The sequence below is a fragment of the Pan troglodytes genome, chromosome 15 (assembly GCF_028858775.2).
Source record: "Pan troglodytes isolate AG18354 chromosome 15, NHGRI_mPanTro3-v2.0_pri, whole genome shotgun sequence".
NCBI lineage: Eukaryota > Metazoa > Chordata > Mammalia > Primates > Hominidae > Pan > Pan troglodytes.
The window spans coordinates 92,233,863-92,259,618 of record NC_072413.2 but is presented as its reverse complement, the minus strand read 5'-3'; the positions used below and the strand labels follow the sequence as shown (position 1 = coordinate 92,259,618).

The 25,756-nt window shown below is 34.4% G+C and overlaps 1 protein-coding gene across 11 annotated transcripts in view; it reads right to left on the bottom strand.

Annotated features, from left to right (window-relative positions):
• PPP4R4 (protein phosphatase 4 regulatory subunit 4) overlaps nt 1-25,756 on the bottom strand; it is a 105,279-nt gene that overhangs the window by 29,165 nt on the left and 50,358 nt on the right. For 5 of the 11 annotated variants that reach the window (XR_010151018.1, XM_016926671.4, XM_016926666.4 and 2 more), the window contains 12 exons: nt 19,798-19,945; nt 19,217-19,290; nt 16,754-16,860; nt 15,844-15,951; nt 12,836-12,957; nt 9,728-9,850; nt 8,565-8,734; nt 8,113-8,232; nt 5,810-5,887; nt 4,852-4,935; nt 3,982-4,164; nt 248-353 (listed from right to left, as the gene is read on the bottom strand). Coding sequence is in view for 10 of the 11 variants with exons in the window: in XM_016926671.4 (XP_016782160.2) it covers nt 248-353; nt 3,982-4,164; nt 4,852-4,935; nt 5,810-5,887; nt 8,113-8,232; nt 8,565-8,734; nt 9,728-9,850; nt 12,836-12,957; nt 15,844-15,951; nt 16,754-16,860; nt 19,217-19,290; nt 19,798-19,945 (1,423 nt within the window). In the remaining variant the exon portion in view is untranslated. Of the gene's footprint in view, nt 1-247; nt 354-3,981; nt 4,165-4,851; nt 4,936-5,809; nt 5,888-8,112; nt 8,233-8,564; nt 8,735-9,727; nt 9,851-12,835; nt 12,958-15,843; nt 15,952-16,753; nt 16,861-19,216; nt 19,291-19,797; nt 19,946-21,810; nt 21,907-22,676; nt 23,045-23,151; nt 23,256-25,756 lie in introns of those variants that run through there. The other 6 variants (XM_063793105.1, XM_016926669.4, XM_054666266.2 and 3 more) reach the window with 6 other exon arrangements.

Genomic DNA, 25,756 nt, shown 5'->3' with positions numbered 1-25,756 from the left:
TTCAATATAAGTAAATATATTTTAATTTCTAAAGTGTAGACATTTACAAAAGAAAACAGAGTAATTATTACTTTCATTCATCACAGATCTAATCTTGCCATAAGGATTTCTAGAAAATAAAAATCATCTTATAAAACCCAATAGTAACCTAATTATTCACAGCAAAATGATACATAAGTCAGACATAACTAAAGCCAACTAGTTTGTTTACTTTCCTTTTTCAAAATAGTAGACTATGATTACTTACGTTCAATTAATTTTTGAATGACCTCATGTCTCTGTTCTTGTTTACGATTATAACGCAGAAAAATGCACAGAGTTCGTGAAGCCGCCTTTTGGACAGGTAAAACATTCTTGAAGAAATAAGTAAGACAGACAGTTACACTAGGCTAATTCTAGTCTAGATAATTTGACCCCACCAAATCAATTTTAAGTTATTGACAAAACTAAAGTGTTCACTGCCTCTCAACTCATTGAACTTACATCCTTCTGGAAGTATCTTCATAATTTAATGTTAATCACTCAGGCAAATCAACCAATAATTATATTACAAAGTTAATTTGGCATAGTCATGTCCAAATCCTCCAGATTTGACTCTCATTTCCTTGCCATCTCATCTTACATGATCAAATACACCCCTGCCACCTATTCTTTTAGCTGTTCCCTGGACTTTGTCATTCATTCATCTGACAAACATTTGCTATAACATGCCATGTGTCAGGTACATCACCAAAAATATGCCACTACTGAAATATTAATTTAGAGATCCTGTGATCAGGTATACTCTTCAATCCTTCTGGCTTAATTCTAGCTCTTCATGATACAGATGACATTTAGAATCCAAAGGACACCATGTCAATCATTCTTACCACTATTTCAAGTCCCTTTGTCCTTTCAATTTCTGTCACACCACTAGGCAGAACCTTAATTCTAAATAAATATGGCCATTTATCTTTCCTGGGTTTGGGTTCAAACCATATATTAGAGAAAAATCTCTCAACCAGACGTATTGTGTCCAGTATAAATTCATGTTCATTATCTTGATTTACATACAAATATAATGTTGAATTACTAAAGATCCCAAATATTATAGTGGGGATCCTTGAAATTCAAATTGAAACTTTACATTGCTGAGACAGTGTTGCCTGCTACCTCCTCTCATATTTTATATGAGCTATTCACATTCTATCGGGTACAATTTGAGTGGGGTTTTTAATCTGTTGAATGTAAAAAGAGGGTATTTCCTAAGATTTAGAAAAGAAAATTTAAAAAATATACATAAGCAGAAACATGACTAGACTTAAGGAAAATGAATTTTTGATAAATGGTGAACTAAATAAAAGCATATTATTCTTTTCTTTCATTTTATATATACTGATAGAATTTCAAATACACATATAATAGTCATATGAAAATATGTATATTTTGTACCTCATATAAAATATATATTATAGTTTATGGCATAAGGTATTCTTTTGGGCCAGAAGTCAAAGATAAATATAATCAAGTCAAAAGCACACAAGAGCCAGCTTAAAGAAGTTGTAACAATTTGTGCACAAAAAAAATAACTGCAATAACATTTATCTAAAAGAGAGTCAAAATTAAAAACAAAGTGCACTTGTCACCATTAAAAATAGCTACTACGCCACCTCCTAGCTCTGAAAATTGATAATTCAAGGGAAAAAATTAAGAATTCATCCTGTCTTTACATTAGTAAACGTAGCTCAAGGTAATCAAATAACCAATGTGGACAAAGGAATGCACTTCTTCACAGAATGCCACCATTAAAAATGCATAAATGATGGAATTTTAAAATTATTTTTCAAGTTATAATGAAATCACCAATTCAAGCAAGGATCATCAATGGATTCTACAACTAACAGGTAAAAGGCTGATAGGAAACTGGGTAAACAGAGGGCTGAAATAGCAGCTGAAGATTGCGCTGGCTATTCAAGAGTAATTTTAAAATAATTTTTTTAATTCTGTGAAAAATGACATTGGTAGTTTGATAGGAATGTGTTGAATCTGTAGATTGCTTTGGGCAATATGGTCATTTTAACAATATTAATTCTTCTAATCCATGAGTAAGGAATGTTTTTCCATTTGTTTATGTCATCTATGATTTCTTTCAGCAGTGTTTTATAGTTCCCCTTGCAGAGCTCTTTCGCCTCCTTGGTTAGATGTGTTACTGGATATTTTTTTTGTGGCTATTAAAATTGGGATTGCATTCTCGATTTGGCTCTCAGCTTGAACATTATTGGTGTATAGAAATGCTACTGATTTTTGTACACTGGTTTTGCAACCTGAAACTTTACTGCAGTGGTTTGTCAGGTCTAGGAGCCTTTTGACAAGATCCTTAGGGTTTTCTAGGTATAGAATCATATCATCAGCAAAGAGAGATCATTTGACTTCCTCTTTTCCTATTTGGATGCCTTCAATTTCTTTCTTTTGCCTGATTGCTCTGCCTAGGACTTCTAGTACTATGTTTAATAGGAGTGGTATGAGTGGGCATCCTTGTCTTGTTCCAATTCTCAAGGGGATGGCTTCCAGCTTTTGCCCAATCAGTTTGATGTTGGCAGTGGGTTTGTCATAGACAGCTATTATTATTTTGAGGTATGTTCCTTCAATGCCTAGTTTGCTGAGGGTTTTTAACACAAAGAGACACTGGATTTTATCAAAAGCCTTTTCTGCATCCATTGAGATGATCATGTAATTTTTGCTTTTAATCCTGTTTATGTGGCAAATAACATTTATTGATTTGCTTATGTTGAACTAACCTCACATTGCAGGAATGAAGCCCACTTGATTGTGGTGAATTAACTTTTTGATGTGCTACTGGATTTGGTTTGCTAGTATTTTCTTGAGGATTTTTATGTCGATGTTCGTCGGGAATACTGACTTGCAGTTTTCTTTTCTTGTGTCTTTGCCAGATTTTGGTATCAGGGTGATGGTGGCTTTGTAGAATGAGTTAAACAGGAACACTTCCTCCTCAATTTTTTGAATAGTTTCAGTAGGATTGATTCCAGCTCAGAGGAGCTTGCAAGGTATGTCTGCTGGTAGTCTGGCAGTGCAGTGGGTCAAAGATGGGAGATCCCTGGGCAGGGCAGTGGTACAACTGGTATACAACCAGGTAGGCACAGGCAGCCCAGGGTTTTCAGCCCAGCAGATGAGTGTGGGGCCCACCCAGCTTGCACTACCCCAACTCAGCATCTGCCCCAGAGGCAGGCCTGACCAGTTGGGCTTGTCCCAAGCCTTCTGTGCCCAGATCACAGAGCCATGGAATGTTTCTATATTTCAAAAAATTGCAATAGGATGTCATGTTAAATGTACAGTGAATTACGAGTTAAATAATCCCCTTGGAAATTTCTGTGAAAAAAGTCGACAATTAACTTTGTGGGGAGGCTTGAGTGCCACCTTGTTTTGAGGGAGGAGTCTTTTTCTTTTAACACTAATTATAAGGTTATCAATAGTAGGGCATCCATGTATTTGTATAAGCTTTCTCTGTTCCATTGCCACACTCTAAAAGTAACCAAACTTATAGTAGGAAGCTTAAGGGGTGCCTTGGCAAAACAGCATAGCTGGGGTCAAACACTAAGGTTGTGGATGCATCAGAGGTGCACATCAGAACAGAAGGTCCTTTGCAGTCAAGGTCACTGAGTCCTGTCAACCTTCCTCTTAAGAAGAACTATTTCAAGTTTGAAGTGAGTCTACTCTGTTCTTGGCAGTATATAAACAAAGGGTAGGTGAAAGTGCCACCTAGTCGTTCCTCTCTCCAGCTAGAGAGAAGATTCTCAGAGGGAGACCTAGTGGGGAAGCAAAGGGAAACCTGAGTCCCCTCCTCTGGACCTATGAAGCTGACATCCTCCTAGGTAGAATGGAATGAACTGAGTTTGTTCTACTATTTTGAAAATATGAAGAGTTTTGGTAATTCCAGAACCAACCATGAGTTCAAAAGAATAAGATGAAAGGTACTGAGCTCACATTTGTCATCATGATTGTGAACATTCTTTGTAAGAAACGGTAATAAATCTGATCGCTTGATATGACATGTGGCAGGCAGGCATATTTCTGAAGTAGCTTCTCATGAGTTCTCCATTTTAAAGAGGCTGCAGCTCGCTGTTCAGCAGCTGTGAGTGCTGGAATCAAGTCAGGCAGAGAAGATAACTGAAAAATGAAACGCATCAAAAAATCAATTATAAATAAATTGCAGCACTCAGTAAAATTACTCAGTCTTATAACACATTGGGGAAGAGAATACTGCTTCTCATTTCAGAGTTTAGGAGACATCTTAGTTGTCACAAGGAGATAATTATCTGGTTAAATCAAACACTTTTAAAAGAAATCATTAAGTAAAAAGTATGATTCCTGGGAACCAAATTTTGAAATAAAAACTACAACTCATTCTTCTTCCTGTCAGATTATCATAGCAACTCTTCCAACTACAGTAAAATGTATTACATATTATTACTGTCAACAAGCTTTGACCTCCTAAATCCTACCCTTTTCTTAGGTTACACAGAGGCTTAAAAAATAATAATAAAGAATAAATTTCTACCCTTTTGTCCTATTTGCTATTCTTGGAATAATCATTAATGCTAATGAAAAATGAAAATATGAACATAAACTCCAAAGACAATAGACAACAATCATGGTAATTTAAAATTATTAATGTAAGAAAGATAGAGGAAATTCAAGCTGTTCAAACTCTAATAGGCTTTTACTGACCACCTGCTATGTGGCATGCACTATTTTACAAGTTTTCCAAACATTCTTTCATTGATGCCTCAAAACACCCTGTAGAGTAGGATAATATTTACACAACTCAGAATGTTTCTGAAAGATGAAGTTTACCTTATTTTCTTGAACACTGCTTTCTCCACCAGTAGACATAAGTTCCAAGATTTCTGGAAGATGATCTATAAGAGCATCTAGTACCTTTTAACAGAGATATTGATTACTGTTATAGTGATTACTATGTTTTTTCTAGATTAATTCTACATGTCAATTTCTATATAGTAGTAGTGGTTCCCCCCCCCCCCCCCAATAACATTTTGAGGATTTGTATTTTCTTACTCTGCCATCTTCTTGCTGAAAAGTCTTAGAAACATGATCAACTGCCTTGGCCAACCTTCGAAAAGAGATTAGTGTACCTGCCTCTTGACATTGTCCAAATGGTCTAAATCTGAGACAGCTACTTCTACAAAACTAACATGTTCAAAAACTGCCTCCAAACTTTCGAAACGTTGTTTAAATTGGATAACATTCTCAGTGATATCAAAATATTCACGAGCTGCGCTTTGGCAAACTAACAGTCATTTAGGTGAAAGGAATATCTAAATATAGCATCAAAATAAAGTATTTCAAAGTCTTCATAAGTACATATTAAGTGGTAAAATACTACACAATGGCAAGAGAAAAAAGTTATAAAATGTGATATATGATTACAATTGAGTAAAATAAAAACCTTTATATAGAAAAGAATATTCATATAAAAAAGAAAAAGAAAACAAATAGTAACAGTAATTGAAATTAAAGGCATTCTTTTGTCTGTTTTTTGGCACTTCCTAAATTTTTCTTAATAAACAAATATACATATACTAAGTTTTAAAACTGAATATATTTTAAAACCTTATTTTTTAAACTATCTTCCCAATATCCTGTTTATGATATAGTGGTACAACAATTTGAAGCTTCTGGGGCTAGTCAGCTGAAAGAGTTGACACAATTCCAAGAAGAAGGGGAGAAAAGGCATTGGTATATTTGGACCAAACATAAAAGAATTAAAAATCAAAGAGTAAGAAAATATTACCTCCAGCGATTCATCTTGTAATAATGTTATTAGTTCTTTATGTATTAAATATACTCCAGAATTCAGAAGCTTAGATACCTAAAATATAGCAATAAAGTCTCTCAGATTTGAGAGTACTAGACAGATACAGGTTACAATAATAATTTTTAAAAATACATCCTTGTTATATATTTCTTCTAAAATAAAGCCATGTTATACCACAAATATAAAATTAGATTCTATAAAAATTAGTGGCACAAATAACCAGCTTTCTAGTCTGCCTCGTGACATGCTGGAATGTGTAGACACACATGGGGTGAGGAAATACAAAAGAATGGGATTTACCAGAGTCATTACTTTCACATCAACAGCAATAACAAGCCCACAGGGGCCTCTAGTTCACATTTTAAAGTCTTAGAGGAGCCAACAGGGTCTTAAAGGACATCCTAGGCATACAAGTGTTCATACCAGTTCAGAACTTCCCAAAGGGTAACTTCTACTGAAGGCCTACAGTGATGTCGGGGTAGTTATAACTCCTAAGAAAGCAAACCAACTTTACTTTTCCCCATCAAAGACTTTAACCAGCATGAGAGGAGTTGGGAGAGTCCAGAATAATACAGTTCCCCTTGTAGACAGTAGTTTTTTTGTCTCCTCCTTATAAACTCGGAGCCCACAATGGTGAATTTACCAGTTTCTATTTCACCTTATTCTTTCTAAAACACACTGGGCTTGAATAAAGTTTTATTTGAAAAAAAAAATGGTCCCTGGATAAAGAAAGTGTTTTAAAATTCTTTGCTCTAACAGGGTTGTTTTTGACTTGTCGAAAATATTTCCAAAGTGTTATTATTCTGAAAAATGAGAACAAAGAATACAAAAGCAATTATCAGACTCTAGCATTAACACTGTTAGAAAAATTTAAATCCACCAGTGGATTTTCATTACTTAAAAAAAAAAAAAACTTACACTAGCCCCTCATTTTATGGAGAGGCACATCATTCTTACCCTACCTACATGGTATGATTATGGTAGAATATGGAAACTAGCCACCCAGCAAATATAGATCAATGATTATCAAACTCACTTCCACCAGTGAAACATATTTGTATACATGTGTACATTTCCATATGTTTAATTATATGGTGCTATGTTATGTCTACTATAAAACATAAATAAAATTAAATATTAAACTGATGAGAAAAAAATAGAAAGTCTAAAATTGCATAAATACTGCATTCTCAGACTCCAAACTTGTACAACCCTCTCTGGAGACCACTGATCTAACAAGTACATGTGGACATGGTAACCAAGCCTAAGTGACCATTTAATGCATCTTGGAGGTGAATATTCTGCTCAGCTGGCCAGTGCTTTCTGCGCTATCCCCGCTCCTCCGAAAGCAGAGTTCTACAGGTGTGTTTTACAAAGATGATATAATTGTGCAGCACTGAAATTAATTTAAAGAGAAGATGTCCAGGATTTTGTATAATGCATATATATTTTCATACCAGAAAAAGCGTTCTTTTAAAAAAGCAAAACTATCACCCAATAGCCAAAAAAAAATCTAAGCAACATTAATAATGATGCTATGGATGGATATCCTGCACACTTGCAGATCATCAAAGTGCTCTGACATAGGAACACAGTGCAAGGAAGGGGGTGAAATATTCTCACTGAGAATAAGAACTTGTACCACTTATCTAGAGGCTTTTATGTGTCAGTTTTGAAGTTGAAAGTTATAGCTTATCCGTATTTATTGCAACCACGGCATACGTGCACTTCTTGCTGTCATTCAAGAAACATGCCCCAAATTTCAACTTCAAGGGTTAAAAAGTTAAATTCATCATAAAAGTTTCAATTTATTTTTGCTCTTACTTTATAGTCATAATAGCAGAATCTAAAAGCCGTGCTCACGAAACACCATCCCTTTGTAGTAAAAATAATTAATGTGTCTCAATTTTCTATTGGTTCTCAAGTGCTTAAGTTTAGGTGCAAAGTTAACTGTAAATATTATAAAGCATATAAAAACTGATTTTACTTTAAAATCTGCATCACCCATATCTACCACAATGTCTGGTTTAAACACTTGGTATAGATATGCTGAATGAATGGGTTAATAAAAGAATACACAAATATAATGTATTTATGGAAATGATTCAGTAAACATACTAAAAAAGAAGAAAATTAAGGAAATTTTTAAACAAGATTTAAGACTAGAACATGAAAGAGATATCCAGTCTATATCTTATAATCTATAAGCACAAAATCACCTAGTATACATAGGTAGAATTAACAACAAACGTAAAGTGATATCAAGTCTTCAGACTTACTTCATAAAAGCAAATAGCAATAGTGTATCTGACTGGTATTTCAGGGTCATGGCAAAGGCAGAAGAATGTAGAATAGAGTTCCATGTGGAAGTTTTTAGGATCAACAAAAACAATCATGGCCTGGTGGAGGTGGAAGGGAGGAGATGAGTGGGAAGGAAAGAAAAACATGCATCAATACCTAATATTATAATCGTTTCACTTAAATTGAAATCATGTTCTCTGAATTTTAATTTAACTAAAAATCATATTTGGAAGATCCAAATATGTGTCTATTATTCTGATTTATACATAGAGATATAAATTTCACAAATATTTACTCTGCACATACTATGTATGCTAGACATAATGCTAAGCAGCAAGTGTCAAAAATGGCAATATTTTGAATGCCATCTATGTACATATTTTAAAGTTATAATAAAAATCCTCAGTAAATATAAATAAATATTTATTACCGGAAAGTTATAAGCACAGTTCTTCCGTACTGAAATATATTTCTTCTCCTGCTCTAGGATTTGGGGTGGAATCTGGTTTTCATTGTGTCCATTTTCTTGTTGCAAACCCAATGTACAAAGTTTCTTATAAAATTCCAAAAATCTCAAGTGCTGATCTGGAGTGAAAATTCCTAAAACAAATATAAAAAACTATGCTCAACATTTCAATTGAAAACAAAATTTAAAAAGGGAAAATCAAAGTACAATAAAAATATAATTGGAGCCAAATACTTAAATAAATGGTTACAGATACTTTATAAATAAAAGGAACATGAAAAGAGTATCTGTTAGGAATCTAACAGATCACATTATTTTACCTCATGTTAATACCAGTAATATTTTAATTTCAAAAGTATAACTTACATAACGCAGGAACTATAGCTGCATTAATTGCTGCAGCATGTATCATATTGTAGGCCACTAAAAAGTCACTAATAGTAACATTGTGGCTATTTATACATCTGCTATTATAGTAAATGTTCTAAAATTGCTGACAGAAAAGACACATGCATGTGTGTATGTGTCTCTGCAGGGAAGGAGCTTAAAAATTGAATCTGAAAGACAGCAAATAAATTCAAAATATTTTTAATCCATGGAATGGTTCCACTTCATTAACTATCTCAAGGAGCTAGAAACTCATAATATATTGTTATGAGTTCATTATTAAACAGTCTATCTCACATCGATACAGAAAGCTAAGAACTATGTGTTCAAAATGCCAAGAGTTATGGCATTATTCCACATCCCAAGCTGAACTTCTCTAATGATATAATAAATTATTCAATAAATGGTTAATAAGTGTATACTTACTACATACAAATAGTTAATAAGCCTGAGCTTCTATTATCACATACCAAATAATACATAAGTATAAAATATTCAGAGATTTAAAGAGCTATGCTTACTTTATTCTGTCACTGTTCTTTCAAATAGGTTCTATTGGTGAAAAAGTCATTCCTAAATGTGCTCCAAATGATGCTATCAAAATTCTAAGATCTCATAAGATTTTTATATACTTAAGAGTTAGGCTTTACAATTAACTGAAGAGCCAAAGTTTAATGACAGAGGTAGAAAAAAAAGGGAAAAATTATCTACAGTCCCAAAATTCTTAGGATATATCATACCATATAGTCCATGACATAGTTTTCCTAAATGGAAAGATAAAGAAATAAGAATTGATTCATCTGCTTTGAAAGATTTTTCACAAAATGATTTCACTAAGGGAAGTATAGTTTGACTTCTGTCATCTGGAAAACAAAACAAAATAATACATACTTTAAATTCAGTCGTCCACATTGCACATGTGGAAACTAATACACACACAAATTCCAGAAAGAAAAATTACTATGTTAGCCTCATAGTAATAGAAAATACCTGAAAGCAACAATGATGGAGGTGGGTGGTGAAAAAGGGGTAAGAGGAGGCTTGAAATGATCAAAAACTTTAATGTCAGGTTAAGGGGTTTGGACTTCATACTGCAGGCCATTGGGAACAGAATATAAAGAGTGATTATGAATTAAAAAGCTAAGATGATTGAGGATTTGAGTCTGAATAACTAAAAGAATTCTAACACCATTAACATAAATAGATAAATAGTAAGCAAAGGAAACTTTTCTTATTCTCTTTTACACCCATCTCGTACCATGCTACAGCTTAAGCCCATTTTATCATTTCATTTTTTACTAAAATTACATTAGCTTATAATATGTTCTATGTATTCAATTTCATCACTTTTACTTCTTAGATGGCTCTTCTTTAAAAAATGAATCAATTATTTGAGTACATCTGCTTAGGTCACAAGTATCTGACATACTGGTGATTTTTAAGTCTCAATTCTAAATGCTCTCCAAATTTCTCACAGTTTTCTTAAATTTCAGAAATGAATCACTTCTTTATTATCTAGAAATACTAAATAAAATGCTATAACAGGCTTATGAGTATTATTATTACTATTATCATTACATTTCGGTGCCATATCTACTATTTTTGTTAAATGACATTCATTCAACACACTGTATTTCTTACAGAACAAGCCTTGTAACTAAGTAGAAGTAGAAATATGAATAATAAATGGTCTCTGATTTTGAGAAATGTAAACCAGCAAAAAAGCCAAACACAAAAAATACAAGACAATGTGATCACTGTCTTAATAGCTGGTATAAGGCAGGGATCTATAAACTTTTTTTGTAAATATTCTAGGCTTTGCAGGCTCTGTCTCAACTACTCAGCTCTGTTCTTGCATCACAAAAACAGCCACAGACAATATGTGAACAAATAAGTGTGGCTCTGTCCCAATAAACTTAATTCACAAAAACAGGCGGCGGGCCAGATTTGGTCTAAGGGCCATAGTTTGCCAACCCCTGGTGTAAAGGATTTAGAAAGATGTCAGGGAGGAAACTGTATTTAAATTGGGAACTAAAGAAGCAGAAGGATCATTCTCAGCAAACTATTGCAAGGACAAAAAACCAAACACCGCATGTTCTCACTCATAGGTGGGAATTGAACAATGAGAACACTTGGACACAGGGTGGGGAACATCGCACACCGGGGCCTGTCGTGGGGTGGGGGGAGGGGGGAGGGATAGCATTAGGAGATATACCTAATGTAAATGACGAGTTAATGGGTGCAGCACACCAACATGGCACATGTATACATATGTAACAAACCTGCACGTCGTGCCCATGTACCCTAGAACTTAAACTATAATAATAATAAAAAAAAAGAAGCAGAAGGAGTTGGCTAGGACAAAAATAGAGGGAAGGAAACAATAGAGAAAGAAAAAGTATGAGAGAAGACTAGAGGTGTGAAAGAATCTGGTATGCTATGGAAGTGGGACTGGAGCATCAGACACAAGAGGAGTGGGAAAGAATGGTAGGAAATAAAGCCACAAACACAGGTTAGGCCCAGCTCTGTGATAAATGGGCGTGGGCAGTAAAAGCGAAAAGATCAAAGATGATAGCAAGGTTCTAGTTTGGAGCCTGGGGATGCCCCATTATTAGAGGAAAAAAGATTTATTCATTCACTTATCATGTACTGCAGTTTTACTCCTCTGGTTTGTCATATTGTCTAAATGACTGTTCTGGAATTTCCAAACACAATTATTGTCCATATTGCAATAATCTTTAAGAGGCTTCCTAGAGTTCAGATAAAATGTTGGTAATCCAAGTAAATGTAATACTATAATTATACGATTGAATTCTGTACCTAAGTACTTGACATTTACTTCTCCAAATTTCTCTTTATCAAAATAGTTAATGTTTACTGATAACTAATATCCAGCATTAGTCAAGAGTCTAGCCATACATTCAGTAGAGCAGTTAACTGTCTTTGTGACATGATTTACATAACACTAAGGAATATCTCTTTACCCTCTCCCACTCAAATACCCCATCCCAAATTTCTCCCCCAATGGCCATGAGATCTCTAGCATTAAAATATTATTAAGGAGAGGAAACTCATGTAGACAATGTCTCAGGATCTGTCTTAATGTCAGTTAGGTGAAAAAGTTAAAGTCAAATTCTTAGCCCTATATACACACAAGTCAGTTAAGTTTTGATGGGAGAAAAGAGAGATGGAATATGTAGCAACACTGTATGCCATAGGGTACTGGTTTTAATATGATTTGTCTCCATCAAAACGCCTGTCAAGGCTTGGCCCCAGTGCAGCAATACTGGAAGGTGAAATCTTTAAGAGGTGGGGCTGCATGGGTCCACCCACTGGCTCCACCCTCGTGGGTTGACTGGTGAAGTTCCTGTGGTATTGAGATCTCCTTCACAAGTGACTGGGTTAGCTCTCGTGGGACTGGGTTAGTTCTCTGGAGAGCAGGTTGTTACAAAGTCAGCTTCTTTTGTTCCCTCTCCCTTTTGTAGGCCTGCTTCACCTTCCACTTCTCTGCCAGATTACGAGGCGGCATGAGGCCCTCATCAGAAACAGGTCAGATGGGGCTGCCTGATCTTGAACTTCCCAGCCTCTAGAAATGTGGGCCAAAATAAATTCCTTTATAAATTACCTGGTCTCAGGTATTCTGTTACAGCAACACAAAATGGACTACGACACCATGAGGGTAAAAGTGAAAGCCAAGAAGACACCAAAACAGAATGAATCATAAAAACAGGGAGAGGAAGGGAGGCTTAACATAGGAAATTCTAAATCTACTTTTATTCCTTATTAGTAACATAAAACATGTAGAAAAACACTGTTTTCAGAAGCAAAGATGTAGCCACATGATTTACCTGTATCAAATATATCAAGCAGATTAACCAAAGTTTCAAAAGCTGCAAGTCGTACACTGCTGCCTTCATCCCTAGAAAGTTCTATTAATTCAGGGAGCACCACACTTTTTGTAAGTTCTGTCCTGCACAATAAGCAATAGAAGAAAATAAATCAAATCAATAAATGTGTTGCAGGAACTTACTAAAAACCAGTGACTGGGCTAGTTGCTGCAGAAAATATGAAAAATCATAAAGATACTGTTCCTGCTCTCCAGAAGCTTTCAGTCTTATTGGGAAAGCACACCATACATATAAGAAACATTAATAGTAATTTCATAATGATTTCAATCAATCCCACTTCCTCCAGCATAATATTGTTACCTACAGAAATCTTAATAACTAAGAGTTTATATTAAACTTTATAAATTATAATATAGTTTTCCATTTTAAGCAACTTCAGCAAAAATCTGGACTAATAAGAAAAACTTATCAGTAGTAACTGCAGAAACCTAAATAATATATTTCTATCTAGATTTCAGGGTATAAATTATTTTCCATTCACCTAATACATGAAATTATGGTAACTAATTTCTATATAGAAGATGATATATGACTCTAGGTGTCCTACCTAGCAGAATGAAACATAATATAAATACTTTTAGGGAGTATACAATATTTATAATACAATCACAAATAGTTTGTATTCAACAATTTGTTTCTGCTTATTCCTCATGATAAGGTGTCACTGTAATGACAAACACTCTGATCAAGGAGAGCCTTGTGATGTGGTTAGCTTTCTTGGGTACAAGATGGAAAATAGCATCAATTATAATTGACATAAGATGTTGATAGAGTCCAAGAAAGTTATTAAGAGTTGTAGAAAACTTTTAAAAATTTCAGGGCAAATCTCAAAGACTCTAAGACAATGCTGTCAAGTAGAACTTTCTCCAATGATGGAAATGTTTATCATTTGTACTCTTCAGTAGGGTACTATTGAGCATTTTTAAAAATAAGTTTATTATGAATGAGGAACTAAAGCTCTAATTTTCTTTAATTTTCCTTATTTTAAACTAAAATAGCCACATGTGACTAGGGGCTACCATATTAGGCAGCATACCACAATGACAAGGACTTAAGCAATTGAAGAGCCACAAAAAAACATGTTTTTCTAAGAGATTGATCTAGATCATACAGATAGAGATGTTAACATTACCAGTACTTCACAAACATTCAGCAAATACAGGATATAGACAGAGGAGGTAGAAGAGTAAAATGTGACAGAACAAATCCAAAGTTCATAAAAATTTATTTCATATAAATTTTGCTCAGAATATATTTGTATACCTACTGAAATCCTTGAATTTATTAACAATGAAAGAAAATAAGAAAAATAATTTCATCTCTATAGTAAAAGTTATATCCATTCAATCTTTAAACAGAGTTCTCTTTTTTTCAAAAACATGTGACAGTGATGCAAATTCAACTTAATTATCTCTGGGCATTAAAAATGAAAATAATCATAACAGATAACTCTTTCATTAATTGTGTTAAACTTCCAACACAACACTTAAATACTATTTAGCAACAGTGGACACAGGACAGAGTACACTACCATACCCTGTGTGACATTCCACCATACCCTGTGTGACATTCTACCATACCCTGTGTGACATTCAAAAGCCTTTTCAGAGCCTTAAATATTGGCCCAGATTTTAAAAAAATTAACAAAGGTACAAATGACCACAATCTGATTGTCCTAGCTTGTGCAACAAAGAACCAGATGAAATCAGTGCAACTTCTGCTAAAAATGAGAGGTTCCAATGATTTTTGTACCAATTTTGAATCTTGTTTTTAAAAGAAAAGATTTCCCAAGATGGTTTTTAGGTAAGACTCCCTTTAATATCACACTTCTAAGATTGAAATGAGATCAGTTCTTACGGGTGAAGAGATTGGCTGCTATGCCTCTCCTGGAGCTTCAGGCACCCATAGAACAAGGGGAGCAACAGCTGGGCGCGGTGGCTCACACCCGTAATCCCAGCACTTTGGGAGGCCGAGGCAGGCGGATCACGAGGTCAGGAGATCGAGACCATCCTGGCTAACACGGTGAAACCCCGTCTCTACTAAAAATACAAAAAATTAGCCGGGCGTGGTGGTGGGCACCTGTAGTCCCAGCTACTTGGGAGGCTGAGGCAGGAGAATGGCATGAACCTGGGAGGCGGAGCTTGCAGTGAGCCGAGATCGCGCCACTGCACTCCAGCCTGGGTGACAGAGTGAGACTCCCTCTCAAAAAAAAAAAAAAAAAAAAAAAAAGAACAAGGAGAGCAACAAAACAAACATTGGAAGCCTGAAGTTGCACAGGAGCTATAGAAAGCCTCCCATTAGAGTGTAGTCGGCCCTCAACATCTGCAGGTTCCACATCTGTGGATTTAACCAACCATGAATAGAAAATATTCAGAAAAAAATTTCTTCTTTACTGAACATGTACAGACTTTTTTCTTGTCATTATTTCCTGAACAATACAGCATAACTATTTACATAGCATTTATATTGTATTAGGTACTATTAGCATCTAGAGATGATTTTAAACATGTGGAAGGATATAAGCAAGTCATATGGAAATATTACACTCTTTTATATCAGAGACTTGAGCATCCTCAGATTTTGGTATCCAAAAGAGGTCCTGGAACCAAGTTCCCAAGGATATGGAGGGACAACTGCAATCCCATCTGAAATGACCCAATAATATAGTCAAAGAATAGCCAGTCAAACATATTCCAAGTATGGTTTATATTGGGCTATCTTTTCTTTCCTGAATCTAGGTGTCTGGAATGATAACTAAGCAACTAAGGTGAGAAAAAAAGAAATTAACATTAATCAAATGCCTACCACCATGCTAAGCACATTCCTCTTTATCTCTTTTAATCCAGACATAGAGGAGGTACTTGTTATGATCATTTTTAAAGATCAAATACAGCCTTTCAATGGCATGTTTTCATGGAAATGGCATAAGGAATTCAAAGTATACCTACCCAATGCCCTGGGCTATATTTTCTAATTGCCGACACATACAAGATCGAACTTCATATTCTACATCTTGACAGAGTGATTTTACCAGAGGAAGTATTTCTCGCTTAATGCTGAAGGTGGGGAGAAAAGAAACATGCAAATGAATGAGTGTTTCAGAATAATATTCCCAAACAATTATCATTAAAATCTTAACTCACCTTAATAATAACAAATGTATTTTAATAGAAAAAAAATAATAGTTTACAAGGTATTTTACATGTTATTAAATTTGGATGTTATTAGCTACTTGTAAATTATGTATATCACACAGTCTTTTTAAAATAATGGTTAATTTTGGATTGGCAGTTGAAATGTCTATAGCTAAGATAAAAGGCTGTAGCAGTAGAATATCTGAGTCTAGCAACCATCAACCAAAATATTCTTCAGCTTTACTCTTGTATCATGATTACAAAACATTCCATTCTTTTCATTTGGTATTTAATAAGCAGGCAAGAAGTAGCACATGAATTATAAACATGCTCCATAAAACCTCACAATAAGTTAAATTATTCAAAATAACAAATTCATGACAACAGTGTAAAAAAGCAGCAATTCTATCTTTATGCCGCTGCCAATTTTGAAAGTCAATAAGATAACGCTATTTTATCCTCAAAACTATATTTGGTATGAGATAGGGAAGATTAAGATAGGAAGTAGGAAAAAAGTTAACCTTACCAATTCTGAAAAGTTATGAGATTGAAAAGAAAGGCATCTGAATAAGTAAATTCGTCATGAGAATTCCATAAAGTTAAAATAGTTAAGATAACTAAATTTGTATGCAGTATGAAATAATACAAATATATTGTTACACAGTCATTATACATTTTAAATCAATGTAATAAAGCAGACCAAAAATTACATACAAATACTCACGTGTGGGCATCAAATTTGTTGGTCAATTTTCCTAAAATTTTACAACTAACTAAACGAGACTGGACTGTTTGGGAAAGTTGTGCCTTGGAAACAAGTGGATTCAAAATCTAAAGAGAAAATTTAGAGAAAAAAATTCACAAAATTTTATACATTCATGCCACTCATATCAGCTATTTCCTTCAGAGTATTTTAAAGTTCTAAATGTTTTTAAAGAAACTGAATTACGATTTGAGGTTCATGACTCAATAACTTGGATTATCTTATTTGTCTTCTGAGTTATTAAGGTAAAGATAATTACAAATTATGCAATTAAAACAATTAGGAAAAAACTGAAGTAAAGTTTATGGTGATTTCACAATGCTCTGTATGCACAGATAAAAGTAGAATTTTGAAATACATATTTTAAAAAGAAAAAAGCAAATAATGACTAAATACCTTGAAATGTATTTTTATTCCATATAGATTAATTTTTATATGTATCCTAATGGGATGAAAAACATTATAGCTTCAAATAAATCCTATTAAATAATTCTGTCATTTGAGTACAATAAGCCAAGTCTGATATTGCATTATGTATATACTGGACACTCAAATACTACAACAGCCTGACAGACCATAAAACACTATGAAGATCAGACTCTGATTCTAGTCCCAGTTCTTTAGTTTGTCCAAATAATCTCGCTATTTCTCTCTCTTTTTTTTTTTTTTTTTTTTTTTTTTGAGACGGAGTCTCGCTCTGTCGCCCAGGCTGGAGTGCAGTGGCGCGATCTCGGCTCACTGCAAGCTCCACCTCCCAGGTTCACGCCATTCTCTTGCCTCAGCCTCCCGAGTAGCTGGGACTACAGACGCCTGCCACCACGCCCAGCTAATTTTTTGTATTTTTAGTAGAGACGGGGTTTCACCGTGTTAGCCAGGACGGTCTCAATCTCCTGACCTCATGATCCGCCCGCCTCAGCCTCCCACAGGGCTGGGATTACAGGCGTGAGCCACCGCGCCCAGCCCATAATCTCGCTATTTCTAATCTCCAGTTTCTCATCTATTTAAAATGGAAACAAGAATATGTCCTACTAAGATCTCTTTAATTTCTAAAATTCTATGACTCTATAGTCAACTGGCTTGTTTCCTCTCAAAGTAGCTGGAATTACTGAATATGCATTGATAATTTAGAAGTGAAAAGTTTAGAATAAATTACATATCTAAAATCTTTGAAACCACATGTTAAATAATATGGTATTCTAGAGTAAAAATTGCATTATACAGCATATTGCTTTTCAAAAAAATATAAAAATAACATGTCTATATTACATTCAGCACTTAAATATGCATAATCATCTAGATGTTTGGCATCAAGTATGCAAACATCCTTATAACTAGAAAATCTTCCCATTTTCAAGCCAGTATTTAAGCATTGTGATAGGACCATAAACTGTATGAAGACAAAGAAAGGACAAAGACACTTAATGAAGTCAGTAGAGGACATTTCATTGGCTGATGACTCTTTTTTTCAATCATGACATATTTGGAAAGAAATGTATATAGGAATAATGTTCAAAGAATACAAAATCTTTTCATTAGTGGATACTTTTCTTTCCATTTTTCTTCTTCTGTCATTGTAATTTATTTAAAGTCTTTAGAGAAGAGTATGCTGTTCAATGTTGAAAATTAATAGGCAAACAACATGTTGGGAATAATATTTGTAAATATAACAAAGAATTGGCAACCATAATAGGTAAATAGCACATATAAATAGTGATTAAAGGATAGGATCAAACAATTGCAAAGGAATAAAGAGAAACTGATATAAATATGAGAAAATATTCAACAGCACAATAATTTAAAAATTCCAATAAAATGTAATTCAATTTTTGGCCCATTAAATGTAACAGAAACACTATTGCTGATAAAAGTCTAGGAAAAGAGCATCTTCACATATTGTTAGTCAAAAGCTTAAGAATATTAATGCCCTCTGATCCATTAATTCCTGTTTGAAAGCTACAATTAAATTATCTGAAAAACAGGAAGAGCTCTACAGAAATGTTCATTAATGTCCTATTCAATAGTAAAATATAAGCCTGAAAACAGGCTTAAATGTTTCACAAGTAAAATATTCTGCAGCTACTATCAAATGAGTTTAAAAAATATAGGAAAGTAATGCTAAGTGAAAAGCAACCATATATAAATTCAGTATGATCACTGATATAGCAAGCCAAGCAGCAACCATATATAGGAAAAAAATCTGAAAGGAAATACATCAGGACCTTAAAAGTGGACAAGTACAGAGCTATGAATTCTTTTTTCTTCCTTCTATATTTTATATTTCTCAAATTTCCTCCAATGTGCACGTGTTACATTCAAAATGAAAAACAACTTTCTTTTTTAAAAACCATTTTTGACAAGAAACCTTTTAAAAAAAAAACCTTAGAGTGACTTACTTATTAGTATTTGCCCCCATGAAAGTATTACCTCATGCCGTAGGGTTTCTTTTGGCAATACTTCTATAACAGACAGAAGAGTTTCCAGCCATGCATTGCTGACACCTGGTTGACAGAGATAAAACATACTAAATTAAACGTATCACTTCAAATTCAGTTTCAACTCAGCCATTAATAGTTACAATAGCACTTAATGATAAAATGGAAATAATTATTTTCATTACTATTCTAAAAAGTTTCTCTATTATTTTGTCTCAGTCAACATCTAGAAAATTTTTATATTTTTAAAAATAATATTGGTGAGATATCTTTAAACCAAGGTTTGCTCTTTTATTGTACAATACTATAAACATGACTGCTAGAAAAGGAAAAAAAGTAACAAGAAAGTATAAATCATAAGATGAATTAATGGATCTTCAGCTTTCAAGGATATTAAATTTTGTGGGTTTTATAAGACAGCCATAGCTATTTTAAGTCATTCCACTGCTCAACTCCTAGGCAGCATGGCCTTACTCAGTTATCCTCATCAGGCTAACAGTATTTATATAATATCATGGCCATACACAAAAAAACAATAAACAAGTATATAATTAAGCATGCCGGGCCCCTGACCTGTGTCCCTGTGCTCCAGATGCAGGAGAATGACTTGGAGGAATGAGTGGGTATATGCATGAATTGACACTGATTCGTCCTGCAGAATGGTCAGAAATGACATCGCAGCCGTTAACTGCATTTCCACTCCTGCAACATGCAGGGCTTCCTGTATAATCAGAAAGAGTTTGCTATTTACATAGATGAGAGATCACAAATTATAATTTTTAAAAACCCAAGGTTGTAGAAACTAAATAGTCATATTCCACAAAATTAAGACATATGACCTTTAAGGATATGTACTTATTTCAGAGAACTATATTAATCTGCTCCTGATCATTTAACTCATTACACTACATAAAATTTAAGTGTCTTAGGATTTTATAAGATAAAGTAACTTGCCATCGCTTTATTGAATAAAAATTATAAACAGTACATAAACCTTTAAGCAACAGAGTAGAAACTTTAGAGAGGTTTTAATTTCTGTTTTCCTGTTTGGATTGTGACAGTTTGTCATCCTACCTAGAACAATGTCAAAGCTCAGACAATCACATGTGTTTCCATTATTTGTATTTGTGTTTCAAAAAATAAACATCATACATTCTACTATAAAAAAGAATACACTTAAGAGTATGCAAAATATTTCCCTTTAAACAACTGAAGAGAACACAAATTACCATGAAGTAAACTGTTTTCAAAAGAAAATTTCTTAAGAATATGCTTTTAAAAATTAATTATATTCATAGCCATCTCCATTCACCATTTAAAGAATTTTAAAATGCATATCCAAAATTAAAGCCTATATTATAGTATGTTTTCAACACACCAAAGGGTCAAAAAAAACTATCTTTCTACGTAAGCCTCAAAGATATTACTGTACTTCTCTATGAGAGAGAGAGATAGAGAAAGTGTGTGTGTTTGTGTGTGTAATGTAAAGGCAACAAGAAGTATTACTTGTTCAATTATGGCAATAATGAAAATTTCCCTTGTATGCCTATTTTATAATATAATAAAGTCAGTAGAACAACCTGGAACTTAGTCATAAAATAAAGTTTCATATCAGTGATCTTAGGAATATTAATCCTTCTGCATTATCTCCTAATCTATAAAATGTGAATTATAGCAACATCTTCATGAAGATTTAAATCATTTAAACAGAACTTTTGTGATTTATCAACTTGTGCAAAATGAACGTTTAAATAATTACTATTGTATATCCACTGTCTTCTGTCTATATTACCTTTGGATATCTAGTTGGAATCTCAGTTGCTGGCACCTTCACTGATCTCTCCCTAAAACCTGCTCCTCTTGTAATCTTCCTCATCCTGATAAATAGTAAATGTCATCTCTGCCCTTCCAGCTGCTCAGCCCAAAAACTGTGGGGTCATCCTTAACTCCTCTCATTCCCTCACTCCCCACAGTCAAAAGACCAATAAATCCTGAAGGGTCTACCTTCAAAACAAATCCAGAATCTGAACACTAATCACCTCTCCTGTTGCCACCCTAGTCCAAGTCACCATCTTCTCCAGCCTCAATTACTCAAAAAACCTTCAACCAGTCCCTGATTCCATCACTGTTCCTCTACTATCCATTCTCTATACTGTAGCCTGAGGAATTATTTTAAGAAATAAGTCAGATAATGTCACTTTTCTGCTCAAAACTCTCCAATGGGCTTCCATCTCACTCAAAGGAAATGTCAAAGTCCTTTTAATGACTTACAGTATGTGTTCTCAGTTCTACTTTTCCTGGATTTCCATATGGCTGGCTCCCCTACCTCTTTCAAGCCTCTACTCAAATACCACCTTGTCAATGAGGCCTTCCCTGATGACCCTACTTCGAGCTGAAAGTCACCTCCTTATCCCAGTTCTCACTACCCCCCTTTACCAGTTTATTCATTACCATCATCCAATACACAACATGTTTATTTGTTTATGGCCTATCTTTCAAAACTGGACACAAGCTTCATGTATCCCCACCTCCTAGCACACAGCAGGCATTCAGTAAGCAGCTGCCGGGTGACTAAATGTCTCTTACCCTCTCACCTACGCTTTCTGCTCTTGATGCTCTCTCCCTTCACACACATTTTGCACATCTCCCAAAAAGTGGCTTCAAGAGATTTTGAGGTGAGTCCTAAAGATTAGGAATTGGCAGAATTAGATAGAAGGCAAAGCAAAAATGGATCACATAGAAATGTATTCTCAATCCTCTTTCTATCATGTCCATACTGCTGTCTTCTACCCTAACATCTCCATAACCATGATTTGGACCTATATACCCAGTCTTCTTGATTCAGCACAGTAGGACACTGTCAGTCATCACAATAGGGGATAACACAGGGATTTCTACAGCAGAAGAAACAGAATAGTAAAGCACTTTGATAAAGGCCAGCAAGCTAATAACTGGCAACTCTAACAAACAATTGTCTACCAGATGCCAAAACACTCCTACGCACTGAATTCTTCCTCACGGACTCTGCACTTCCATTCATCATTTATTAAGGCATGACTTAAAGCAATGCTAAGCCTTCATGTGGCGGTGTGGGAGATCTGGCAGTGGCATTTCCCGTGGCAAATGTCTATGTGCTATGGTTAATTGCCAGAAAACCTACCACATATTAGAGTGGCTGATTTTTGTTTTATTCTAAACTTTTGTATCATATACAAAAACATTATTTTACATGTTTTTTCAACCAAAAGTCAATTACATATCATGAGAGTTCTTGGCTGAGAGAAAGAGGGAAAGAATGTTAAAGTATAAAGCAGAAGCAGCAACTGGTCTCTGAAATCAATCCTCCCATACCCCTTTGTTTTAGTGTTCCCAAAAGAAACATTTCTTCCACACTAACAATTTGGGGTTTGGAAAACACTTCTAAAAGATTTGATGTGGCCAGTATACATCACTTACAGGTTTCAGAAGGCACAGCTTTTATTTAGAAACAGAAAGGACTTTGCAAATAAATATTAAAATCAATTGTGAGGGCCACAATGTACATTCCAGTTCACATGAGTCTGTTAACTTCCAAGAGATGCAATTCTGCCCCCTCTTAAAGTCATTAAAGTCCTGGGTTTTGTACATATGCAAACTTTATACAAAGGAAGAACATGAGAAGCTCTCCAACTTCATATCTTCTTACTGTATTACTTAGTCTTGACTCCCGCAGCAACATTTGCCCCAACTATTTTGCATTTAATTTTCGAAAAATCCTCAAGTCTTATCAGGATTTGGGTTTTTCTCTTGTTGTGCTGACTTCAACATCTGGGACTGTCCACTGTTAAGAAACCAGCACAGACTAAGAGATTTCATCACTGCTAAAAATCAACTGATTTTCTAAACATATTTTTCTGAAACATAATACAATAAGAGTTCAATACTTACCAGTAAGTGTTCTCCTCCACAGAGTCACACCCTCTGGACAAACATATGTGAGATCCATACTCTCTGGATAAATAAGTGTGCATCCTCATGGACCTTGGAAGACACTGAAAAGTAAATTCCTCTATTGCTTAAGTGCATGCCTTAAGCCAGTTACCATTCCTCTTACATTACTATTGTACGGCTGGCATCCCAACTTGAATTCCTCAAAAATGAAATGAGACATTAAGAGTTAATGGTACATTTCCAAGTTTTAAAAACTGTACCCATTCAAGGAAGGAAAGTGCAGTAGACATGTCTGTGTTTAAATTCGCTCTTTAGTTAACATGAGTGGTGCAAGAAAGCATTTTGTAAAACAACATAATACACTCCTTGCAGAGAGGGAAATAGCTGTCTCCAACAAGCCTGTATTATATCCATCAGGAAGATATTTCTCCTTAAAATACACAATATAGAAAAGCATTAAATAAATCATTGGCTTACTCCAAAAGAGCAAGTGTTTAAGTTTCACAAATTCTGAAAATAATCTTATTGAATAAAACTTAAAAATATATTTATCATGAATAGTGCTAGTAAAAGGTAAAGGAACTCTAAAATTACAAAATATCTGTGTATTTTTAGAGATAGCATTGATTATTTTGAAATTAAATAATAGGGACTTCTATATTAAAATACTGAAGATCAGGGACATATAAAATATCTGGGCTATTAAAGATCATAAATGTGGGAGGTTTTAGTAATTAACATAATAGTATAATAGCCCTCTTCATTATAAAATCATGATATTTATAAAAGACTTTCAAATAGGTTAACTATGAATAATTGAAATATGCCAGGTTCTAAGATACCTTTAATGATTATACCTCATTATTTTCCCTATCCCTGATTGCCACATTCCACCACTAAAATAAAGGGTGTAAAGGACTAGAAGAGATCACTGAAAATCAAAATCTGAGAGGGAAAAATGAAGTGAAGACAATAAACAGAAATAACAAAGGGAGATATGTTTTACCATTCCTAAGTCTGTATTTCAGTGATTAGCAAGATTCATGAGGAGGTACACATAAAAATATCCTTAAGAACTCTTTCCATAAAGGAAATACCAATAGTAAGTATCATATGACTATTGTAAATATACAATAAAATATGCTGCCATGCAAATCATAAGAACATCAAAACAAACAAATCAATTTAAAGACCATGGTTTTGCAATTGAGCCTTCCAGCTGCAGTACTCTGCTAAGTCATTTTTAAACGTAATAAATTAGAATCACAGGAATTTCATAATTTAGGCTTAAAATGTAAATAAGCAGCAGTTCAAAACTTTGCAAAGAAAGGATGTGCTTTTCAAAGAAATAATCTTGTTAATGGATGTGAATTATAAAGAACCATTCCTTCTGAATGATTCACTATAGCAATATTTAATTAATTCAATATTTTTTTCCAAAAATTATACACAGTTCTCTTAGAAAAAAAAAGCAGCCATGGAAAGTCTAGCAAATATCTATAAGAAAGAGGAAACAGGGCTTTTTTTCTCCCAAGTCAGTCATAATACTTTCACCTTCTATCCTAATCTCTCTCAAAAGTAGCCCAAAGAAAATCTAATTCTGAAGATAATATCATTTTAATTTCATTCAAGTCCCAGCATCATACTACGTATTCTGGGAAACTGGAAAGAAGTCAAAAATAAGGATCTCTACCTTTCAGTGATTCCTGTTAACTATATACACTCACTCAAATGCTCAATTATGTTCAAGGCACTGTGCTGCTAGGTGCTAGAGACCTAGAGACCCAGCAATGAGCAGGACTAACAATGTACAGACACCTAACTGCACTGGCAGTAGAGTCTTACTTAACCTGATTTCAGGTACTGGATGATTTGAAGCTGGGCTGTCCTCCCCTGCAAAGGACAGTCTATTCAGGACTGCCCTTATCCCTACTGCAGAGGGGCTTATCAGGGACTCTGCAAGGCTGTCAGAGAAGTCACTTAGGCTCTCAGTCCCTCAAGACCCTCTTCTAGAATCAGCAAATACCCCCAGGCCCAAAGCAGGCCCCAAATTACATGCTCACTTTTCTGGATATTTGTTGTCTCTTAGATCTTGGAAGGGTAATTTTTTACTACCCTGTTAGTCTCCATAGGCCTGTATGCAGATGATTTTTATGTTTTGTTCAGCTTTAAAAATTATCCTTGCCAAGAGGGTTGATTAGAGTTACCTAGTCTGCCTTTATTGAAAGAGGAAGTTCCCTTTCCTGTTATTATTCCTTCTTGATTTAATCTTAGAATGAGATTAACCCCAACATTTCTATTTATATACCTGCATAGGTTCTCTGTGCACACATACCCCTCTACATACCCTGTTCACCATCTCCACATCCACACAGATCAACTGATTGTTTTCTAACAATACGTTAGAAGTAATCAAGAACCTAAAATTAAATATTTTGCCAAAACTCTTGTGATATATGTCCTTAATTTACACTTCTAGTTCTTAAGCTTCCTTATTTTCTTGGTGTAAAATTATGTTTCCAATAGCAGTTCTCCACTTTTGGTCTTCATTTTCTCTGTAGACAATCTCCTCCACACCAATGACTTTAAATGTAATCTGTAT